At 44.5% G+C, this 23,016-nt stretch overlaps 1 protein-coding gene across 3 annotated transcripts in view; it reads right to left on the reverse strand.

Moving 5' to 3' along the window:
• THNSL2 (threonine synthase like 2) overlaps positions 1 to 23,016 on the reverse strand; it is an 82,284-nt gene that overhangs the window by 8,767 nt on the left and 50,501 nt on the right. For all 3 annotated transcript variants that reach the window (XM_030192566.1, XM_030192567.1, XM_030192565.1), the window contains 3 exons: positions 19,062 to 19,295; positions 11,772 to 11,920; positions 3,207 to 3,332 (listed from right to left, as the gene is read on the reverse strand). In XM_030192566.1, the coding sequence (XP_030048426.1) occupies positions 3,207 to 3,332; positions 11,772 to 11,920; positions 19,062 to 19,295 (509 nt within the window). The remainder of the gene's footprint in view (positions 1 to 3,206; positions 3,333 to 11,771; positions 11,921 to 19,061; positions 19,296 to 23,016) is intronic.

Raw genomic sequence — 23,016 nt, forward strand, 5'->3', positions numbered from 1 at the left:
CACCTGACCAATGATCTCACATGACACTGCCTACACATCAGTTGTCACCATCACCCAATCCACAGGCTCTAAGGCAGTAGTTCCCAAACCTGGTCCTGGAGGCACCTTGGCTGGTCAGATTTTCAGGATATCCACAATGAATATTCATGAGAGATTTGCATGCACTGCCTCCACTAAACTCAAATATCTCTAATTAATATTCACTATGGATATCCAGGTAACCTGACTGGCTGGAGTGCCTTCAGGACCAGGTTTGGGAACCACTGCTCTAAGCGGACCCCCTAAGAAGATGACATGAGGAGCCCCTCACACCAATTGACTCTTGAGAGCTGCTGTCAGCAGAAAGCTTTAAAATACTGAGACTTGGGAGACCAGCGAGATACAAGAGCATACTGGAGGGGCCTCATGTGTGCCCTTGCCTACAATACCACCTTCAGTGTAGCCTTCATAAAGCCCTGAAGTTACAAATATTCCCAGGCTCTTAGGGCTTGCCATGTGCAAAATACTCTCCTCTAGGTGAGAAGATTGTCCACTATCTCCCCAAACTGGTGTCGAAGCAGACCCCAATACTTGAAGATCTGTGAGGGAACAAGGTGACTATTTCCACAACTCACCTTAGATCACCTATTAAGATGTTCCAGCAGAACGATCACCCAGATTGTGGCTGCCTGTGAATTCACCTGAGTCGGTGCAGATGAACCATTTGTACAAATAAGGGTGGACCCATATTCCTCCCTGCAAAGGAGCAATGCTACCACCAGCACCACCTTGGAGAAAATTGTGGGAGCAGCTGCAATTCCTAAGGGAAGTGTCCTGAATTGAAATGTCAGCCCAGCATACCAAACTTCATTTATTAGCTTCATTTACTGCATTGGCGCTTGCCTCTGTGGTGCGCTGTAAGCCACATTGAGCCTGACACTGTTGGAAACTGTGGGGTACAAATGAGATAATAATAATAAACAAACTTTAAAAGTGCTTACGCCCATCTCTGATGGCAATGTGAAAATATGCTTTGGAAAATCCAGGGAGATAAAGAACTCCTCTGTTCTGAACAATAAAATAACTAAATCATAGAGAATGTCTTCCAGAGGGCAGCTCACAACTTCCAAACTGGAGGTTATTTTCATCTTTTTGTTTGATTCCTAGTTACTTTAGACCAGGCCACTGTTCACTGCTGATGCCTCTTGCTCTGGACCTAGAGACCAAATCCACCATCCGAATGCACAGCCAAACCATCTGTAGGCCATCAAAACCATGAGAGTTAATTGCAGATCAAGTCATAGAGAACACTTGCCAGAAAGTCACTCCCGACTTCAGCCATTCCACCTTCAGGACTCTAGCAACTGCTGAATCCAGTGCAGCACAGAACGTCAGTCTTCATAGCCACTACTGTTACCAAGACATTCACCTTAGGGATGTGGAGTAGCATAGGCCAATTCCTCTCATGGAAAAGGGCATAATCTATTCATCTTTATGCCCTTGAACAACTCTAGAACCTCCCACTCTGCAAAGACCATCTGAGAAGAGCTTGTGGAGCAGATTAGTTCTGGATGGCCTGTGCAAGCTTTCCAAGATGGGATCCCCATTTGCCATCTCCTCTTGATTGAAATTGGTTTCGCAAAGTGCTGATATCACCTGCTCAATGAGGGAAAGCAATTCCACTGGCAGCAAAACCTGATGACTAGGAATTCACTCCCTTCCTCTGGGGAAGGGGGGTTTCTGGGGACTGACTAATGAAGGGAGATGTCCCTCCATTGTCCTCACCACAGTCACAGTCTTGATCCTAAATGGACACTGCAATTTGGAACCTGCATCTCCTCCAAACTTTTGCTGGTGATCCTGGGCCACTTTAGCATGTATCCTTCTGACCTTTAATTGAGGCTGACAAGGCCTGGCCCAGCAGCCCTACCAGTGTTTTCTGGACACAGTCACACAAGATAGGCACAGAGTGGGGCCACAACCCATGGGGGTCTTTCATTTTGATAATACGGTCGGGGACACCCAAATCTCAACATTTAGGTCGACCTTAGAGATGGCCGTCCCCGGTTTTCAGTGATAATGGAAACAGAGGACACCCATCTCAGAAACGAGATGGTCGTGGGAGGAGGCCAGCATTTGTAGTGCACTGGTCCCTCTCACATGCCAGACACCAACTGGGCACCCTAGGGGACACAGCAGTGGACTTCACAAATTGCTCCCAGGTGCATAGCTCCCTTACCTTGGGTGTTGAGCCCCCCCAACCCCCCCAAAAAAATCCACTCCCCACAACTGCACAACACTATCATAGCCCTACGGGGTGAAGGGGGCACCTACAGGTGGGTACAGTGGGTTTGTGGTGGGTTTTGAAGGGCTCACATTTACCACCACAAGTGCAACAGGTAGGGGGGATGGGCCTGGGTCCGCCTACCTGAAGTGCACTGCACCCACTAAAACTGCTTCAGGGACCTACGTACTGCTGTCAGGGAGCTGGATATGACATTTGAGGCTGGCATAGAGGCTAGCAAAACATATTTTAAAAGTTTTTATTTTGAGGGTGGGAGGGGGGTTAGTGAACCACTGGGGGAGTAAGGGGAGGTCATCCCCGATTCCCTCCGGTGGTCATATGGTCAGTTCGGGCACCTTTTTGAGGTTTTGGTCGTAAGAAAAAATAGACCAAGTAAAGTCGGCCAAGTGCTCGTCTAGGACACCCTTCTTTTTTCCGTTATTGGCCGAGCACGCCCATGTGTTAAGCATGCCCCAGTCCCGCCTTCGCTATGCTTCCAACACGCCCCCGTGAACTTTGGTCATCCCCGCGATGGAAAGCAGTTGAGGACGCCCAAAATCGGCTTTTGATTATGCAGATTTGGGCGACCCTGGGAGAAGGACGCCCATCTTGCAATTTGTGTCAAAAGATGGGCGCCCTTCTCTTTCGAAAATAAGCCTAAGAATGTGTCCCAGGGAGTCAGGCCTCTCTCTGATGCATCAGTCCAAGCTGCACCATCTGCTGAAAGTAGAGAAATACTGATACTGCACCATGCCTTATACTGGTGAAATCATTGAAAAATTCAGCTTCTCTGATTCCATCTGCAGTCTGACCTGATCTAGCAGGATGAAAAGGAATGGAGTCTAACCTTACTTTTTGTAAACACAAAAATCAAAACTGCAGAAGTCAGCACTCATAAGAATTTGGTAGCCACATCACCAAATGAAATCTTAATATCAGAGACCTTGGCATGCAGTTTATCGGGCAGTTTGCATGTTTTGTTCTTCTGAAATTCTTCCATCAGTTTTTTCACCAAACTGCTGTCTGAGTCTGTGACAAGCCAGAAAACTCTCTCCATGTTGTAAGGTTCCTGCAGAGAGAAAAGCACACTGCTTTGCACAGTAAGAATAAGAATGGGACATTCCCTGCTCTGACATAGGGGTTAGTAGTAGTAGCCTGAGAAAAAAAAGCAGCAAGACATAACATTTGGAATGTGGAAGAAAAAGAGAGAGAAGATTTTGTGGATGTGAGGGGTACTAGGAACAAAATGGGTTAAAAGGAAAGGAGAAAAGGTAGAGAAATAGATTTAAGAACTGGAGATTTGAATTGGGGATAGCAAGAGATTGGGGGAAGAATGAAGTAATCTTGGATTAGGAATGAGAATGACCGAGGGTTTGGAAATAAGAGTGGAAGTAAAGGGACACAGCACACACATGAGAAAGGGAAAAGTGGGGATGTGAAATTTGAGTCAATAGTGGGAACTTGGCAACTGGGTAGGTATGAGAGAGTGTCTGTACTGTGTTCGATGGACTAGAACAGTGATTCCCAAACCTGATCCTGGAGACACCCCAGCCAGTCAGGTTTCAGGATATCCATATTCATGACAGATATTTGCATGCACTGCCTCCACTGCATGCAAATCTCTCTCATGATTATCATTGTGGATATCCTGAAAACCTGACTCGCTGGGGTGCTTTCAGGACCAGGTGGCTGAGCGAACACAGATTATTACTTAACAAGGAAAAAACGATTGCTTGCTGGTTTACTGGCACTCTATTGCAGCCTTCAATTCCGGTGAAACTTTTCGGTTCTTTGATCAGCCCAGTAGCCAGCTTTCAATATCTTGGAGTCATCTGGGATTCTACCCTATCATTCACACCACAAATTTCAAACTTATCCAAAACTTGTTTTCTTGCACTTCGTCAGTTAAGAACAATCCGACATCTTTTTACTCATGATTACTTCTACACACTAATACTCTCATTTTTCATGACCAGATTAGACTGTTGTAATATTGTCTATGCAGGTCTGACTTGGTATACTCTGAAAAGACTACAAACAGTTTAAAACACTGCCATCAGACTTCCTTGTTATGCTGGTCATATGGATCATGTTACACATTTGCTTAAAAAACACCATTGGTTACCAGGAAAACAGAGGATCATTTACAAATAAGAACATAAGTAATGCCACACTGGAAAAGATCAAGAGTCCATCGAGCCCAGCATCCTGTCCACGACAGCGGCCAATCCAGGCAAAGGGCACCTGGCGAGCTTCCCAAACGTACAAACATTCTATACATGTTATTCCTGGAATTGTGGATTTTTCCCAAGTCCATTTAGTAGTGGTTTATGGACTTGTTCTTTAGGAAACCGTCTAACCCCTTTTTAAACTCTGCTAAGCTAACCGCCTTCACCACGTTCTCCGGCAACGAATTCCAGAGTTTAATTACACGTTGGGTGAAGAAAAATTTTCTCTGATTTGTTTTAAATTTACTACACTGTAGTTTCATCGCATGCCCCCTAGTCCTAGTATTTTTGGAAAGTGTGAACACATGCTTCACATCCACCTGTTCCACTCCACTCATTATTTTATATACCTCTATCATGTCTCCCCTCAGCCGTCTCTTCTCCAAGCTGAAAAGCCCTAGCCTCCTTAGTCTTTCTTCATAGCACTACTTCATTTTTAGCCTGTATACCACACTGCTCTGTTTGTTAGTTGAGCGGTATAGTCAATTTTAATAAACTATAAAGGTTCGGGAACCACTGGACTAGAAGTATGAATGAAGGTATGAGACTTACTGTTTGGATATTATGATTTTATTGTTCTTATGTGGTTTTGTACTGTGAGGTTGTATACCATCTTGAATGGTATTGCCAAGAAGAAGGTATATTAAAGATTGAGTGAATGAATGAATGAACGAACAAATAAATAAATAAATAAATAAATAAATAAAATAAAATAAAATAAAATAAAATAAAAAAAAAAGAAGGGGACTGAAGGATGATGAAGGGTTGAGAAGCGATGTGAATGACCTAGAAGACTGAAGAAAGGATGAGAAGCAGCAGTGGAGGGATAAAAAAGGAAAGGGATAGGAATCTGAAGGGGATGAAGAGGGTAGGAATGTGGTTGGGGAAGTCTGCCACAAAAATGTAGATGAAAGTATACATGTTGTTCAACAATTTATTCCTTTAAGCCACACATGGGGTGAACAATTTTCAGGTAGTTATTCACACCCAGATTTAGGCATACACAACATAGGCCACAGTCCAGAAGGAAAAAGTATGTCTTACCTGATAATTTTCTCTCTTTTAATCCTACCAGACTAGTCCAGACCAATGGGTTATGTTCATCCACCAGTGGAAGGTGACAGAGAAAATAGTTCCAAATAATTTGCCCCTTAAGGGTATCATGCAGCCCAGAATGTTCAGTATGTTGAATAGCCAAGGAATGGTGCTTCAAACATCTACAAGAAAGACCATTAAAATTTGCACAAAGGAGCAACTCATTTATAGGTGCAACATAATTAGATGGTCATGTTCAACTGAGCTACCAAGCCAGGAGATGTGGTGTGAAACATAACCAGCAGTATGGACCATACTCAACTGACATCTAGATATTCCATTAAGTCAGGAGAAGCAGCTCGAGAGGCAACATGGAGCTTGAGTTATACATAACTGAGGGAACAATATAGCATCAAAGAAGAAGATGGAATATGATTTGAAGCAAAGGTAATAGCTTACCCACTAGTGACTGGCAGATAGTACCTTGTTACAAGAGATGATACTTTAAGGGAAAGGAGAATCAGAGAAACCAGAAAGGGAAGGTGCCTGGACTGGTCTGGTAGGATTAAAGGAAAGAAAATTATTAGTTAAGACATAATGTTTCCTTCCTTGTTATCCATACCAGACCAATGGGATGTAGCAAAGCAGTCTCCCATGTAGGGTGGGTGTGACCACAGAAGTAAAGGAAAAGTATCTAGAAGGCCTCGTAAGGCAAGCAGCGATACTCTTAAGCAAAAGAACAATACTAAAAGGATGCCATGGTAGAGTCTAACCATGATGCCCAGTATGTCAAGAAGCAGACAACAGGAATTCAAACCTGGAAAACACATGTGGGCTAGATCAAGGAAGGAATACTGCTATAACAAGAGCCCAATTATCCTGACTATGAACACAGAGAACTGCGTATCTTGCAACCTAAGAGGAGGAGTAGGGGAGATCTGAGCAAATGCTACCCCAAAACCCCGGACATACAAGCTCTAACCTCTATCGACTTAGAATAAACTAGACACCTGTCCTGACCAAGAGGGATATAAATCAACAGAGCTCCCTTGACAGACAGCTAGAGTCAAGAGGCAAAGATACCACCGTTCGCACGGTTAATCTGGGAAAAGCAAAGGAAGGAAGAAACCATTCTCCAGGAAGGTAGACTTGGCAAATATAGTTATGCTACCCAAATGGAGAAAGAGAGCCATACCTCATAGATAGATTAAAATCTGCAACACTACTACTACTACTACTTGACACTTCTAAAGCGCTACTAGGGTTACGCAGCGCTGTACAATTTAACATAGAAGGACAGTCCCTGCTCAAAGGAGCTTACAATCTAAAGGATTGAGCACAAGAAGGATTAGAACTGTGCTCCACTGCAAAGATGGAGCTGTGCCCTACATTCAGAGATGCAATTCCAGAAAGAAGAGCCTTCACAAATCTGCAGAAAGCAGCAAAAAGTAGTCCATAAAGCAAACCAAAAGTCCAGTACAATTCTTTGGGTCTGCTATGTGGACTACTTTTTGCTACATTCAGAGATGACACAATGCCTCAGCCTTAGAGGCAAAAAAGGGAGCACACAATATGATAGCGATATGCTCTGCATTAAGAGAGAATGCTGCCCTGCAGCTCATAAGATGGAGCTGCACCCTAAGCACAGAGATGGAAAGGAACCACATGCAGAGGTGGCACTGTGTGAAACCTGAAGACATGGAACCATGTCTTCCCTCCAAAGAAGGAGGTGTGGTTTAAAATCAATGATGGATCAGAAATTCCCATGGAAGGGTAAGATGATTCCTATGTAGAGAAAGAATGGCATGAAATGAAGCCACCACCGCCAACTCCAGACTCCGCCCTTTCTGCCTCGCCTCACCCTATGCTTGGAATAAACTCCCTGAGCCCATACGCCAAGCCCCCTCCATACCCATCTTCAAAGCCCACCTCTTCATTGTCGCTTTCGGCACCTAACCATTGTACCTCTATCCAGGAAATCTAGACTGCCTCAATCTTGATTGACTGCACTTTTTGTCCTTTAGATTGTAAGCTCCTTTGAGCAGGGACTGTCCTTCTTTGTTAATTGTACAGCGCTGCGCAACCCTGGTAGCGCTTTAGAAATGTTAAATAGTAGTAGTAAGGAGTGGCCTAGTGGTTAGGGTGGTGGACTTTGGTCCTGGGGAACTGAGGAAGTGAGTTCGATTCCCGGCACAGGCAGCTCCTTGTGACTCTGGGCAAGTCACTTAACCCTCCATTGCTCCATATAAGCCGCATTGAGCCTGCCATGAGTGGGAAAGTGCGGGGTACAAATGTAACAAAAAATAAAATAAATAGAGACGGGCCATATGCCAAAACCAGAGAAGATAATGTGAGCATCAAAACATGGCGCTGCACTCCTTATTCAGAGATGGGTCAGGTCTGCACAATCAAGCAGAGTGAGGACCACACATGCTGAGGAATGTATTGCAGAGGCAGAGATGCACTTGTAGCCCTCAACCATGAAGGTGTCATAGCCTCTGCCGTATCCCCCGCCCCAGCGCACCTTTAGCTCTGTGGTGCTGCTCCGTGCTGCTGCCCACTCTTCTGCAGCACTTTCTGTACTGACTGACACCAGAAGTTGGGTGCACCATGCAGGACAGATGCGCAGGATGGACACCAAGGCCTCCACTTCCTGGTCGGGGAGTACTTCAGGAAGCTCGTGGTACTCTGTCTTTGCTTTTGCAATAGGTTGCTTGGTCTTGAGTTGCAGCTTCACCTTGTTTGTCTTCAGTCCAGCCTGCCCTGCCTACCTTCTCTCCGACTTACCCTGCCTTTCTTCTGTCCAGCTTACCCTGTCTATCTCTGGTCCAGCTTGCCCTAACTGTCTTCAGTCCAGCTTGCCCTGCCTGTCTTCAGCCCAGTTTGCACTACCTATCTTCAGCCCAGCCTAACTCCAGTCCAGTTGCCTTGCCTTGTCTCCAGTCTTGCCTTGCCTGTCTTGCCTCCAGCCAGCCTTGCCCTGCCTGCCTCGTCTCCAGCCCTGCCCTGTCTACCTTGTGCCCAGCCTTGCCTCACCTGCCTTGCCCTGTGCCCTGTGTGCCTTTTCTCCAGCCCTGTCTTGCCTTGTCTCGAGCCTTGCCTCCAGCCAGCCTTGTCCTGCCGGCTTTGTCTCCAGCCTGCCTTGCCCGCCTACAACCTGCTTGTCTAGCCTTGTCACCAGCTCCAGCCACGCCTTCAGTACCAGCTGTGCCTTGTCTTCAGTTCCTGAGGAGCTTAGTACCTAGTCTTATTTGTCCTCTGCCTAGACCAGGTGACTTGCCTGCCACCAGCTGGGGCCCAGCTAACCCTTGAGTTGACCAAGTAGTTAGCCTGGCTGTGGCCCAAGGGCTCACCTTTCCTGAATCATGATAGAAGGGAACCACGGGTCTGTAGCCAGAGATTAAAAAAAACAGGCTCAACCTTGAAAGAGGAACTGCACTCTACCCACAGAACTGGAAGCAAGCTGTACATCTAGAGATGGCCTGTGCACTAATTCCATATTTGTAGCCATAGTACATCCAAGGAGGGAACATGTTGGAAAAGCCAAAAAGAAATTACTCTCATTACCGAGAAGAAGCTTGTGTTATCCGTGTTGAACTAATTCTTTTGGAATATGCAGAATACAAGAATAAATATTATTATTATTATTTATTATACTGTACAGATGTTGATGCTGTTATCCAATAAGCTCAGTAGTTAGAGTGTATGGAATAAAGTAAACAGAATGAAAGCCATTAAAATGTATAGAATTTGACACTAGGCTTGACGTGCTCTTATCCTACTATATATATCTTGTCTTCAATCCATTAGCCACGTGGAGGGGCATAATCAAAAGGGACGCCCAAGTTTTGTTGAGGACGTCCTCGCAAAAAGTCCCAATGGAGGGGCGGGGAAACCCATATTATCGAAACAAGATGGACGTCCATCTTTCATTTCGATAATACGGTCAGGGATGCCCAAATCTTGAAATTTTGGTTGTCCTTAGAAAAGGTTGTCCCTAGACTTGGTTGTTTCTGATTTTTGGCGATAATGGAAACCAAGGACGCCAATCTCAGAAACGACCAAATGCAAGCCCTTTGGTCGTGGGAGGAGCCAGCATTTGTAGTGCACTCATCCCCCTCACATGCCAGGACACCAACTGGACACCCTAGGGGGCACTGCAGTGGACTTCATAAAATGCTCCCAGGAACACAGCTCCCTTACCTTGTCTGCTGAGCCCACCTAAAACCCACTACCCCCAACTGTGCACCACTACCATAGCCCTTATAGGTGAAGGGGGGCACCTAGATGTGGGTACAGTGGGTTTCTGGTGGATTTGGGAGGGCTCGCTGTTTCCTCCACAAACGTAACAGGTAGGGAGGGGGATGTGCCTGGGTCCGCCTGCCTGAAGTGCACTGCACTCACTAAAACTGCTCCAGGTACCTGCATACTGCTGTGATGGACCTGAGTATGACATCTGAGGCTGGCATAGAGGCTGGCAAAAAATATTTTGAAAGATATTTTTTGAGGGTGGGAGGGGGTTAGTGACCACTGGGGGAGTAAGGGGAGGTCATCCCCGATTCTCTCCAGTGGTCATCTGGCCATTTCGGGCACCTTTTTGTGCTTTGGTCGTAAGAAAAACACGACCAGGTAAAGTCGTCCAAGTGCTCATCAGGGACGCCCTTTTTTTTCCATTATCAATCGAGGACGTCCATGTGTTAGGCATGCCCAAGTCCTGCCTTCGCTACGCCTCTGATACACCCCCTTGAAATTTGGCCCTGCGATGGAAAGCAGTTGGGGACGTCCAAAATTGGCTTTCGATTATAACGATCTGGACGTCCCTGGGAGAAGGACGCCCATCTTCCGATTTGTGTCGAAAGATGGGCGTCCTTCTCTTTCGAAAATGAGCCCAATAGTCTCAATGAGTTCAGTGCTGCATAAGTTCTAATGTAGTCAATAAAAACAGTGCAGCTTGAAGGCGCCAAGGAAACAAAAGAAGGTGCTCTGGTGAAGGCAAGCAACCACCGCTGAATATCAGAACCAGAAGGCACTGATGTCACACCACCCACTAGGTGACCGCTGAAGAAGCAGAACTCAAGACTGGCAGTCTCAGGCAGCGAGTACAAAAGAGAGAGTTGAAAACCTGCAGGCACACGGCCCTTGTGCAAATGCAATAATATAAGGATTTGTGCAGCTGCAACTGTGCCGACCTTAAATGAATAGCCAGAGAAGCACCATATTGAGCAGGAGTGCATCTACTGATACCACAAGGGAAACCAGTATGCCCCTGCAGTTATTAGGCAAAGTGAAGAAGCTGCAATTGCAAATACAAACAGGATTTCACCTGCCAATAAAGAAACCATGCAACCATTGCCGAATATAGAAGAAGAGAATTCATCCCCATCAGCACTAAAAAGAACCCAAGGAGCGCTCTCAGGAAAGCAGGAAGCCTGAAGATTAAGCAGAGCAATGAAAGCAGAACTGAAGGCAGGAAGAAACAGCCAGTCAAAAATGGCTACTACAGAGTGAGCATGACCAAAAAACCTGAGAAATGCTGAATTGCATTATGGTGAAGGAAAAGTTAGAAGTGCCCTGGAGCAGCAAGAAAACCATCCTTTTTTTCCCAAACAACACAACAGGTAGCTTACCTTGGAGACAGAATAAAAAGTTGCACATACTTGCCCAACAAGTAGCATCTCAGAATCTGAAGAAGTTTTGCTTCTTGTAATTGATTACGGTTACTGTGCCTCAGAGGTTTACAAGTGAGGGAGGGAAAGGGAGGGACCCGACACCACCGAGTATCACCCTAGCTGGCAAATGAGGGACCCAGCACCAATGGATGTCATCCTGGTTCAGGGAATTGCCTCAGTAACCTGCAGACCCCTTTCTCAACTGATACCCAGAACTAGCTGGGACAGGAGCTAAGAGAAAAGCACCAAGAGGAGCTGCACAATCCATCTACCATCCACTAGGAGACAGCGAAAATACTGAACATTCCAGGTTACATGATATCTTTAAGGGGAAAATTACTTGGAACTATTTTTTGTCTCCTTCCACTGGACATAACCCATTGGTCTGGACTGGTCTGGTATGGATGAAAAGGAACATCAACATTTGAAAGCATCAACTATTGTCTCTGAGAAAGAAGTCTCCTATCCTCGCAGCACTCCAGTCCTGCCTATGGTTGTTAACCTTTTAAATCCGGCCCTGTAGCCATTTACCTACATAAATAACTTTGGGAAAATTACTCTTCCTAGGAAGTCTACCTGGATATCCATTGCTGAAGCTAGGGTTGATAGGACAGTATCCGATAGCGAGAAATCGCCGTGTTGGATGGTTCGGTGAATAATATCATTGTTGTTCACGCCTGCAACAAGCTGGATTGGAAGACACATCCTCTGGGCAATACATCCAGCTAGAGACAAAAATAAAAGGAACATCAAAACACTGCTTGTTTTTATGTTATTTCTGTATTCTCAATAAATACTTCTTTGAAAATTAAAAAAAAAAAACTAAGAGAAAACAGCATATTAGGACAATGGACTAAGACCCAGGGACCTGAGGTTTCAAATCCTACTTCTGATAGTTACACTCTAAGGCAGGCCTTAACAAATTATTTTTAGAATCAATGAGCCAGCCCATAAATCAAAGAGCAAGGCTCAGAACAACTGGAATTATTTATACACATTTATACATCACAGATTCATAATGTGCTCAATATGATGTACAGCAAGCTATAAATTACAGTTGCAGGGAAGGAGTGAATAGAGGCTTTAGGTTGCAGTTGCTGAGGCAATGGAGTGGCTAAAGTGGCAGCTGCTAGGGGTGGAAGGATGGTGCACCAACCCACCTACCTCCAGAAGCTGCAGCCTTAGCCTCTCTCCATTGCCCACCTGCCCCCTGCAGCTGCAGGCTTTAACCCCTCCCCATCGTTTATCCACCTGCTCCCAGCAGCCCCTGCCTAAAGCCTCTCATCACCTACCCAGCCACCCCAGCTGCAGACCTGGTGTCATTTCCCTGCCCCAAGCAGTAGCCTCTCTCTTCTCTCCTTCTTTTTCAATACCGGGTGACAGAAGAGGAGTCTGCTGCCTGACATGCAGCTGCTCTCCTTTCTTTCTGTTTGTCTCTATGGTGGACCACGCCCTGACGGGGGGGGGGGGGGGAGAGGGAGGGAACAGAAAGAAATTTACACTTGTGTGTGTGTGAGGCACAGTGATGAGAAGACAGCCCATTGCTGTTGGTGCTTGTTTTCTGCAGTGCCAACTGAAATGCTCACTGCCTTGCTTTGTGCCAACAAAACCACCAGGTCTGATTTTTCAGTCGCCATGGTGACCTAGAACCTGGTGTTTGCTGAGCCTTGTTTTAAGAGCAATTCTATAACTGAATGCCCACAGTTACATGCCAGTTAAGCCCCCTCCCTGCCCATCTTCAAGTCTTTGCTTAAAGCCCACCTCTTCAATGCTGCGTTCGGCACCTAACTCTTACCGTTTAGTAAATCCAGACTGCCCCAATTTGACTGCCCCTTTCGGACTGACTGTTCACTTGTCTTTTAGATTGTAAGCTCATTGAGCAGGGACTGTCCCTCTATGTTAAATTGTACAGCGCTGTGTAACCCTAGTAGCGCTTTAGAAATGTTAAGTAGTAGAAGTAGTAGTAGTAACTCTACAGAATACTGTCATTTACATGGACCAGTGTACACTTATGCAAATAAAAGCAAAGCAGTAAGCGTTATTCTGTAAGGGTAGTTCCCAAAAAACAGCATTTACGTTGAAGACTTTCTCCCTAACTCTATAATCTTGTACACCCATTTTTCCACTTAGCATGTAAAATTCATATGTAGGTTTCAGATGTGTGATTAACCTACAATTTTGGAACCACTGAAGCTTTTTATTTCATTGCATTCAGCGATCACGTTCAAGGTTAAAGAATAATCTAATGCAGTTGTTCTCAACCTGGTCCTCGGGGCTCACTCAGCCAGTCTTGTTTTCAGGCTACCTATAATGAATATGCATGAGAGAGATCTGATTACAATGGAGGACATGCATACAAATCTCTCCCATGCATACTCATTGTGAGAATCCTGACAACCTGGCTGGCTGAGTGTGTCCTGAGGACTGGGTTGAGAACCCCTGATCTAATGTATTACACACACTGTTATTAAGAGTCTGTTGGTGGTGTTTCTTCGTTTCTTGGATCTTGGCCTCTCTTTAGTCTTCCCTACCTCGGAACTGTGCAAATGGTGCTGAGGCTGTCTGTAAGGATATTCAGTGGCACTATCCAGATAATGCTACTGAATATCCCTGGATAGCTGCAGCAAAGGGAAATATCCAGATAACTGCCTCAGTTATCCTTTGAATACTGAATCCCCTCACCACATCTCTGTTGCTCATCTCTTTTTTGTGTGTAGTTTCTCTCAACATTTTTTGCTTCTCTGCAAGTTAACTCATCTTTGCAAGTTACAAACCACAAAGTTAACTCATCTCTGCAAGTTACAAACTACCAGGGATCCCAGCAACAAAGAAAGGTATAATTAGAATAAATTATATCCTTGATTAAATTAATTGTTCAACATGTTAACATATGAAATTTGGATATACTTTCACCACTGATCATGATGGAACTCAGAAACCTGGGTGCTTCCTGTGTGGCAAGGTTCATGGCATGATGCCTAAAATGTTGATGATGGTTTAAATATTTTCAAGCAGAAAACTCAATTTAATTCATTTGGCACTTTACCCAAATGTGGGTTTTCTACAACATAAACATTTTCTTTGGAATCACCACATAAAGGGGCTACTGGATTGCCAAAAAGAAGAAAACACAGGATTGGTGAAACCTTGATTACAACACATATTCTGGACATAACTGAGCTTTTGTGTAGGGGTTCTGTTTTCATTTGAAATGAAACAAGAAATTTCAACAAAATTTCCTACTTTGCTTCATTCCTTTTCCAAATAAAACAAAGGAAATTTAATTTCATTTTTTGTTTCATTAAAAAAAAAACTATTATTCATGAAGAGAGAAGCAACCGATTGGGAGAATTTCAACTTGTAACCTCCGTAAGAATATCCAGAACCCACTGGTCTGAGATGATTTTTGCCCACACCTCATGAAACTCCTGATGATTGCTCTCCCACTGGAGGAAGAGAAACTTGGAAGGCATTAGATGCTCTAGCTGACTGAGAGGAGGACTTCCTGCCAGCACAAAACGAAGGACATACCTGAAAGTGGAACTTCTGACCATATTGTTGACGATCAGGCCGGTACCTACTGCTGTCTAGAGAGTGCCCTGAAGATGGACGACCAGAGGCTTTCGGCTTATCCTCCAGCAACCACTGTGGTTTAGTTTCCCCCCAGTTCTTTCACCAAGACACTGAGATCTTCTCCAAATAGCCACTTGCCCTGAAAAGGCAATTTAACTAGATGTGACTTTAATGCTGCATCTGTTGCCCAATGCCAACAGTGAGCCATAAACTCTAACATGTCATAAATAGCATCCACCAAGTAGGCCAACCCTGCTTCCACCTGGAAATTATGGCATCCATTTTGTGTTACAGACTGCTGATGCCACTTCAGGCATGCTCCATCCATGAACAAGCAATACATTGTTGCTTCATGACCCAAAGAAGCCATTTTAAAGGCTTGTTTCAGCGTAACTTCCTATCCTGTAGGTCATTTAGAGGAATGCCCCCTTCCAACGGCAAGGTAGTCACTGGCATAACAAGAGAGTTTGCCCTGGGAAGCTGCAATTTATCATTGTCCTCCGGATCCAACAGGTAGAGGTGAGCCATGGCTCTTCCCACTCTCAGCCCCATGTCCGGTGAGACCCATTCTGCAATAATCAGGTCTTGAATGTCTGGATGCATCGGGAAGGCCTTAGAAAAACTTCTAAGCCCACTCATCGACAAAGATGGAACTCTTGACAATGACGCAGAAGGCTCCTCAATGGAAAAGCACTGACAATCGAGCTCCTCTTTATGAAACAACCTCAGTACTTTCGGGTCATCCCCCTTCTCAGGAGGGAGCTCTTCCTCCTCTAACAGTTCCTTCAGTGATGGTTCCTCTGAATAGATCGAGGCCACATCAGATAAGGAGGGAGAAGCAGAGATAGATATCCAGGGGTGGACAGATGAAGCTAAACGAGATCCCTTAGGAGCCAGAGGGGCAGCAGGCGAGAAACTGAAGCACCTTGCAGCAATTCTGACTATCCCTGCTTCAGTAAATAGGCCTGGTGTAAGAGCAACATATACTCCAGAAAAAAAAAATCCTAATACAGCTGAATGCTCAGTCGAGCCCTGAGGTTGTAAAATGGCGGCTGTGCTCTGCGCTTGATCGGACAGTCTGTTCCTCACTGTCGGTCGGCCCTGGCAAAATGGCGCCCATTCCCGCACTCTCCTGCATCAAACTGCGCACTGGCCCTGCTGGAAAGCCCAAAGTCCCCAGCATATTCGGATGCTGTGCCAAATCTGAAGACGTGTTGCCACCAACCATTTCCCCCCACATTCCGTGGCATTCCTGGCTTGCACGTATTGTAATGCCCCGACACTGGCCAGTGAGTCCAACAGTGGGAAAACTACTTAGCTGCCTCTGCGAGTTGCCATTCACCCGGAGTGTCAGAAGCACAGCACAATGCAGACCCAAGCAGTGAGTCAGAATCCCTCCCCTGCACCAAGTAGAACTTGCAGCCCTCAAAGCAGTTCTGAGTCAAAGTTTAGTCAGATTTACCACTGCCAGCTGCTCCCCACAAGCTCACAGTCTCCACAAGTCTTACCACAGCTGAGAAAGAATCAGAACTGATACTCTGCCCCACACTCTCCAGTAAACCTCTTTCCTTCTTTCTGTTTTTTTTAAAGGTTGTTGTGCTGGAACAAGAGCTCCATAGGAAATGGGAAGAGGTGAAGAGAGGGAAAAAGTACATTTTCAGGCTCCCAGAGACAGGGATCTGAAGACCTTCAGATATGACTCTTCAGACTCAAGCCACCCACAAAGCTCAAATGGGGACCAGTTCACCAACTGGACCAGAAGCAAATCACTCAGAACCAGAGGATGAAAAGAGTATCTATCTACCTGCTGGAGATAGAAAATACTAAGGAGCTGGACTGGATGCCACGAGAGATATGTCTCAGCTCAGTTTTCAGTTCACTATCTCCACTCCAAAGGGAGTGGAAAAAATAAAAAAGGATCTGCAGAAGTTAGAAGAATGGTATAATGTTTGGCAATTAAAATTCAATGCTAAGAAGTGCAAAGTGATGCACTTAGGGAGTAGAACGCCAAGGGAGACATGTGTGCTAGGCTGTGATATGAACACACAGAGAGAGGGATCTTGGGGTGATAGTATCTGAGGATCTGAAGGCGACAAAACAATGTGACAAGGCGGACATAGCCTGAAGGTTGCTAGGCTGTATAGAAAGAGGAGTAACCAGCAGAAGAAAGGAGGCGTTGATGTCCCTGTACAAGTTGTTGGTGAGGCCCCACCTAGAGTATTGTGTTCAGTTTTGGAGGCCGTATCTTTCTAAAGTTGTAAGAAGACTTGAAGTGGTCCAGAGGAAGGCAACAAGAATGATAAGGGGCTTGCACCAAAGGACATATGAGAAGAGACTGGAAGACCTGAATATGTATACCCTAGAGGAGAGGAGGGACAGGGGAGATATGATACAGACATTTAAATACTTGAAAGGTATTAATATAGAAACAAATATTTTCCAGAGAAAGTGGTAAAACTAGAGGACATGAATTGAGGTTGTGGGGTGGTAGATTTAGGAGTAATGTCAGAAAATTATTTTTCACAGAGAGGGTGGTGGATGCCTGGAATGACTTCCCGAGGGAAGTGGTGGAATTCAAAAAGGCGTGGGATGAACACTGAGGATATTTAATTAGAAAACTTAAAGGGTTGCATATGTGTTTGCATGTCAAGTGGTGCTCAGATGGCGACTGGCTGCATCAACTAAGACCAGTGCTGGGCTGGCTTGTACGCTCTGAGTCCTGCATATGGAGATACTCTTTAGGATGAGCTGGAGAGAGCTTCGACAGAAACCCCAGTGGTTTGGAACACAAGGACAGTGCAGGGCAGACTTTTACTGTCTTTGTCCTGCAAATGACAAGACGGATTCAGACAGGCTAGAGTGGGATTTGACGGCAACTCAAGTAGTTGGAACATAAGGACAGAGCTGAATGGACTTCTATGTCCTATGTCCCAGAAACACCAAAGAAAGACCATGATCAAGTATATAATATCACATTCAGAATTAAATCTTTAATTGAAATGTGTAATCTAACATATATGCGTAAGTAGTGATTTTATATTTGGTATATATACAGGTGGCTGTTCTGGTGCATATTTGCAGAATGGTGCTTAGGTTGAATTTTGGCATCTATGTGCGCCATTATTCTAAACATTTTCAAGCATAGGAGTTACTTCAATACGGGGTGCTGCATGTACCCAGTTGCATGCCCAACTTTAGATGTGACCACTTATGCCATATCTATGGCTGATGTAAATGGTTGCCCCTAAATGAGGCAGTTGCGTGCATGTGGATATTCTACAAAATATGCACAAGAATAGTGGGAATACCCATGGCCCCACAGGAATACCCCCTTTCCAGTTACACGCGAAAACACTTAAGTGCCCAGTTATAGAATACTGCCTAACTGCACTTTTGCACCTAACTGCTGTTTTGCTCCCATTTTGGCGCTAACTACCATAGCACCCAATGGAGAGGAGGAGTGGCCTAACAGTTAGTGCAACAGACTTTGATCCTGGCAACCTGGGTTCAATTCCCACTGCAGTTCCTTGTGACCTTGACCTTGAGCAAGTCACTTAACCCTCCATTGCCCCAGGTACAAAACCTTAGATTGTGAGCCCTCTAGGGACAGAGAAAGTACCTGCATATAATGTGTACAGTGCTGCATATATCTAGTAGCCCTATAGAAATGATTAGTAGTAGCAGTATTATCTGTCATTTTCACACCTACATATAGGCACCTAATTCATGCCTAACTTATGTAGAATTAGCCCCATACCTATGTTATAGAATTGACTCCATAGGGTAGATAAAATTAGTGGAAGGGAACTCATTGTTTTATCCATGAAAATAGCTTTAAATTACACTAGCTGCCCACCTAACAGATGCTATTTGGGTGAGGTGTACAGCAGAGAGAGGGAGCAAAGTACAAACAAAGGTCCAAAGGTGAGGTGACCAGCATGAGCATAGGCTTATAGCAAATTTATTCAGGATGATATATCTCAAATTTTATTGAAATTGGTCAAGATTTTACAGAATTATGCAGAAAACAAGCATTGTATAGCTGTTTTGAATCACTGTATACCATCCAGCCTGCAAATTCTCTAATGCAACCATTGTTTTTTTCAAACAGAAAGATGAAGCACATAGCTTTAATAGACTGGATTTAAAACTAATGAGGTTTATGCCAAGCAAGTCACTTGAAGCAAATGATTGAAGCGCTGAATGACTTTGCCTCAATGAAAATATTAGCCTCAAATTGGCCAGTATGAGCTTTATCAAATGCTGTCAAAACAATCTGTTTAGTTTCCTAACCTGTAATATTTCCCGCTCCACCTGTAGGCACAACCACCTCCACAACGGGCAATGGATCATCAGTTTCCACAGCTGGAACACACTGATAATATGCATAGAAGAAATGGGCAATCTGGACCATAATCCGGGCCCAGTTCACAGAATTTAGACTCATTAAGTTATGTCTTCTGACAAACTCTGTGTCAGCAAACAGTTTCTTTATCACTTCATCCAGGTCATCCGAAGTCCCTTCGGCTGTTGGAAGAGAAAAAAGAATGGAATAATGTTCTCAAAATTAACGACTGTATGTTAAAAATAAACAGCAACAATTTTATGAAAAGGATGTTTTCACTGTGACAGACTGTGTTCAGACTTACAATACAATAAAATATATCCATTTCTATTCCACTACATACCATAAGTTCACCATGGATTACAATAAGAAGCTGGAGACAAACCCAGGAAGAGAACATCATCACTTGAAATCATAAAATAAACTAAATCGTAAAATGTAATACATAAAATCATTCAAAGATTTCCTTGTCACAAAATCTCTGAAACAGTAAGGCCTTTAGCTTCTTTCACTTAATGTGATCTCTGTTCCCGTCATATTCTGTCAGTTGTCTGACACAAAAATGAATGAAATCCATTTCTACCCCAGCACTATCCACTGAGGATCATGAAAGTACTTTGATCTCCCAATTTTCTAAAGCAGTTCTCTGGGTTTCACTTTGGGACACATGAAGCTTTAGGTACAGAAAATAAATGAATGTTGTATGGCTCAAAATGTCTGTTTTGAAGTCATTAAAGTTGTCCTTTACTCACTTAGTAGCACTGGCCACTGTTATATTGTCCATGTTAGCCATAGCTCCACAGTGGGAGGCCATTACAAAGCTTGTGTTCTCCAAGAATAGAAGGATATATATTCTTATTGATGGGTGACATTATCTGACTGAGTACAGTATGGGAAATAACCCCCCCCCCCCCCCCCCCCACCGTGTTTCTATTCCAGAAGCCTTTGGAAATGACTCAGCACAAATGCGCATGCCTTCCTGCCTGTCCTCTTTGCATATGACCAGCTCAGTCTGATATAATATATAATAGCTGATAGAATTCAACTCTGAGAGGAGGTGGGCAAGGCAGTGAAAATACTCATCCTACTGTCCTCAGAGAACACCTGCTACAGGTCAGCAACTTCACTTTCTCCAAGAACAAGCAAGATATAGTCTTCCAACTGATGGGAATCCTTAGCTAACAGGTTGTCTTTAAAAAAGGGGGGAAATGCAACAGGCAAGAGCCTGAAACAAACAAACCAATTACAGTTAACTTTTTTTTTTTTTAAGATTTTTCTTTAGACAACCTGGAACAGAAAACAATTGAGTCTAAGGGGGTGGAGTTGAATTTTAGATCCCAAATAAATCCTGACAGCCTGTATTACCACTTTGGCTGTTGTGTCAGGAGACCTGTTCTAGTAATGAGTTGTGAATGTGTGGAGTGACGCAGCCATGGCTCTTAAATGGCTTTAATGACATGACCCTCTAGGGTCAGTCCAACTTGAGTGTAAGTGAAGAAAATGCAGTCTGCTAGTCAATTTGAGAGAGTGTGTTTACCAATAGCAGTCCTCATCCTGTTTGGATTAAAAGAAACAAAAATCTGGATGGACCTTTCTTTAGGCTTTAGTCCCCTTCAGACACAAGTCTAAGACTCGCTTGCAATCCAAGTTGTGCAGTGTGCTTTCACCTTGATGGGCACGTGACTTTGGGGAAAATGCTGACAAAACAACTGACTAGTTAAGATGGAACTCCAACACTACCTTATGAAGGACTTAGGATGTGTTCACAAAACCATTCTATTTTTAAGGTGGATCAATTACAAAAGCTTGTAGCTCACTGACCCTGCATGCTGAAGTGACCATAAAAAAAACCAGGACCTTCCAGGTCGGGTACTTCAGGTGACAGGTATAAAGTGGCTCAAAGGGAGCTTTCGTCTGCTAGGTAAGGACAACACTGTGATCCCCTGACACTGTGGGAAGAATTTAATAGGGGATATCAGTAGAAGCAAGCCCCTAATGAAGCAACTAGCTGAGCAGAGATGGGCTTATCCTCTACATAGTGATAAGCTCCAATTGCACTGAGATGAACCCCTGCAGAGTTGATTCAGGGGCGTATCTGTAATGGGGCCAACGGGTGCCTGGCCCCCTTACGTTTGGCCCTGGCCCCCGCTACCGCCGCCAAACCCCATTGTGCCGCCAATGGAAGCCTATGGGGGGGGGCAAAAAATGGCCCCCGCACTTCGGGCTCTGGCCCCCCCTACCAGGGAAAGTCAGATACGCCCCTGAGTTGATCATGAGATCTGACTGATAGGTGTAGAAGGTATTCAAGCAGTTTTTGTATATGGCAGGAAAAAGGCTCATACCAGATAGCAAACCTCTTCCATTGAAAACGTTATGGTCTATCTCCCTTGGAAACAACTGGAACCTGCGAGACATCCTCGGGTAAGTTCAAGAAGTCCACTTCTAACCTCTCAACATAAAAGCTGTAAAGGACAGGAACTGGAGGTCAGTAGGTAAAAGAGACCCCTCATTCTGAGTGATGGGGGGGGGGGGGTCAGAAAGCATTCCAGTCTCCACAGAGTTTCACATGCTAGCTCCACAAGTAGAGGGAATCAGATCTGTCATGGGTGTGATAAGAATCATGGTTCCACTATCCTGCTTAAATTTCAGGAGAGTTTTTGCTTTGAGAGGTGCTGGAGGATACACACACAGATGACCCTTTCCCCAATCAAGGAGAAAAGCATCCAAGACTAGTCTGCTGTGTGATCCCAGTCTAGAGCAGAACTGAGGGTCTTTGTGTTGAGGACAGTAGCAAAAAGTACTATCAAAGGGGTGCCCCAATCTGAAAGATCTTCTGGGTGACGCCAATGTTTAAAGACCACTTGTCCAGCTGTATGATCCAACTCAGTTTTTCTCCGCCAGCTAAGTTGCTCTGAGCACCATCCTTTAGGAGATGGCCCATCTCCACATCCTGATTGCCTCCTGACACAGGAGGTACAAACCTGTGTTTCCCTGCTTGTTGACATAGTACAATGTTTGATCAAAATAATCTGGTTTGCCAGTCGATCTCTGAAGTTTCAAGTTTATTTAAACATTTTCTATCCTGCCCATCAATATGATGTCTGAGCGGCTTACAAACTATAATAGAGTATAATATAAAACAATGAAAAATAATATTTTTAAAAATGACAGAATAGACAGAGGGAAGGAAGGTAGAACTACAATGTTTCAAAAGAAAAATGGAGGGGGGTTAACCCACAAGGGATAAGCTGTGTACCTTTATCTTACATCCAGTATAGAGAGGTCAGGTGTATGCCTCTGCAAAGAAGGTTTTTAAATCAGTTTTAAATTGTTGCGGCGACCAGAATTGAACACAATACTCAAGGTGCGGTCGCACCATGGAGCGATACAACGGCATTATAACATCCTCACACCTGTTTTCCATACCTTTCCTAATAATACCCAACATTCTATTCGCTTTCCTAGCCGCAGCAGCACACTGAGCAGAAGATTTCAGTGTGTTATCAACGACGACACCCAGATCCCTTTCTTGGTCCGTAACTCCTAACGTGGAACCTTGCATGACGTAGCTATAATTCAGGTTCTTTTTTCCCACATGCATCACCTTGCACTTGCTCACATTAAACGATAGGATAGTTTATGACAAACCATAGTAGCTCTGGTACCTGAATGGTTCTGTGCACTGATTCTCTTGCCCCTTCCTCTGTGCTCTTGACTAGCCAATCATCTAAGTAAGGAAATATGAGCACTCTTAGTCTGTGTAGCGATGCCACAACTACTGCTAGATATTTTGTGAAGACCCTGGGTTCTCATGCGAGGCTGAATGGCAAAATACAATACTTGTAGTGATGTTTCCCTACTAGGGATCGCAGATACTTCCTGTGACTGGGATGTATCTGTATG

Source organism: Microcaecilia unicolor, chromosome 2 (assembly GCF_901765095.1).
Source record: "Microcaecilia unicolor chromosome 2, aMicUni1.1, whole genome shotgun sequence".
NCBI classification, from domain to species: domain Eukaryota; kingdom Metazoa; phylum Chordata; class Amphibia; order Gymnophiona; family Siphonopidae; genus Microcaecilia; species Microcaecilia unicolor.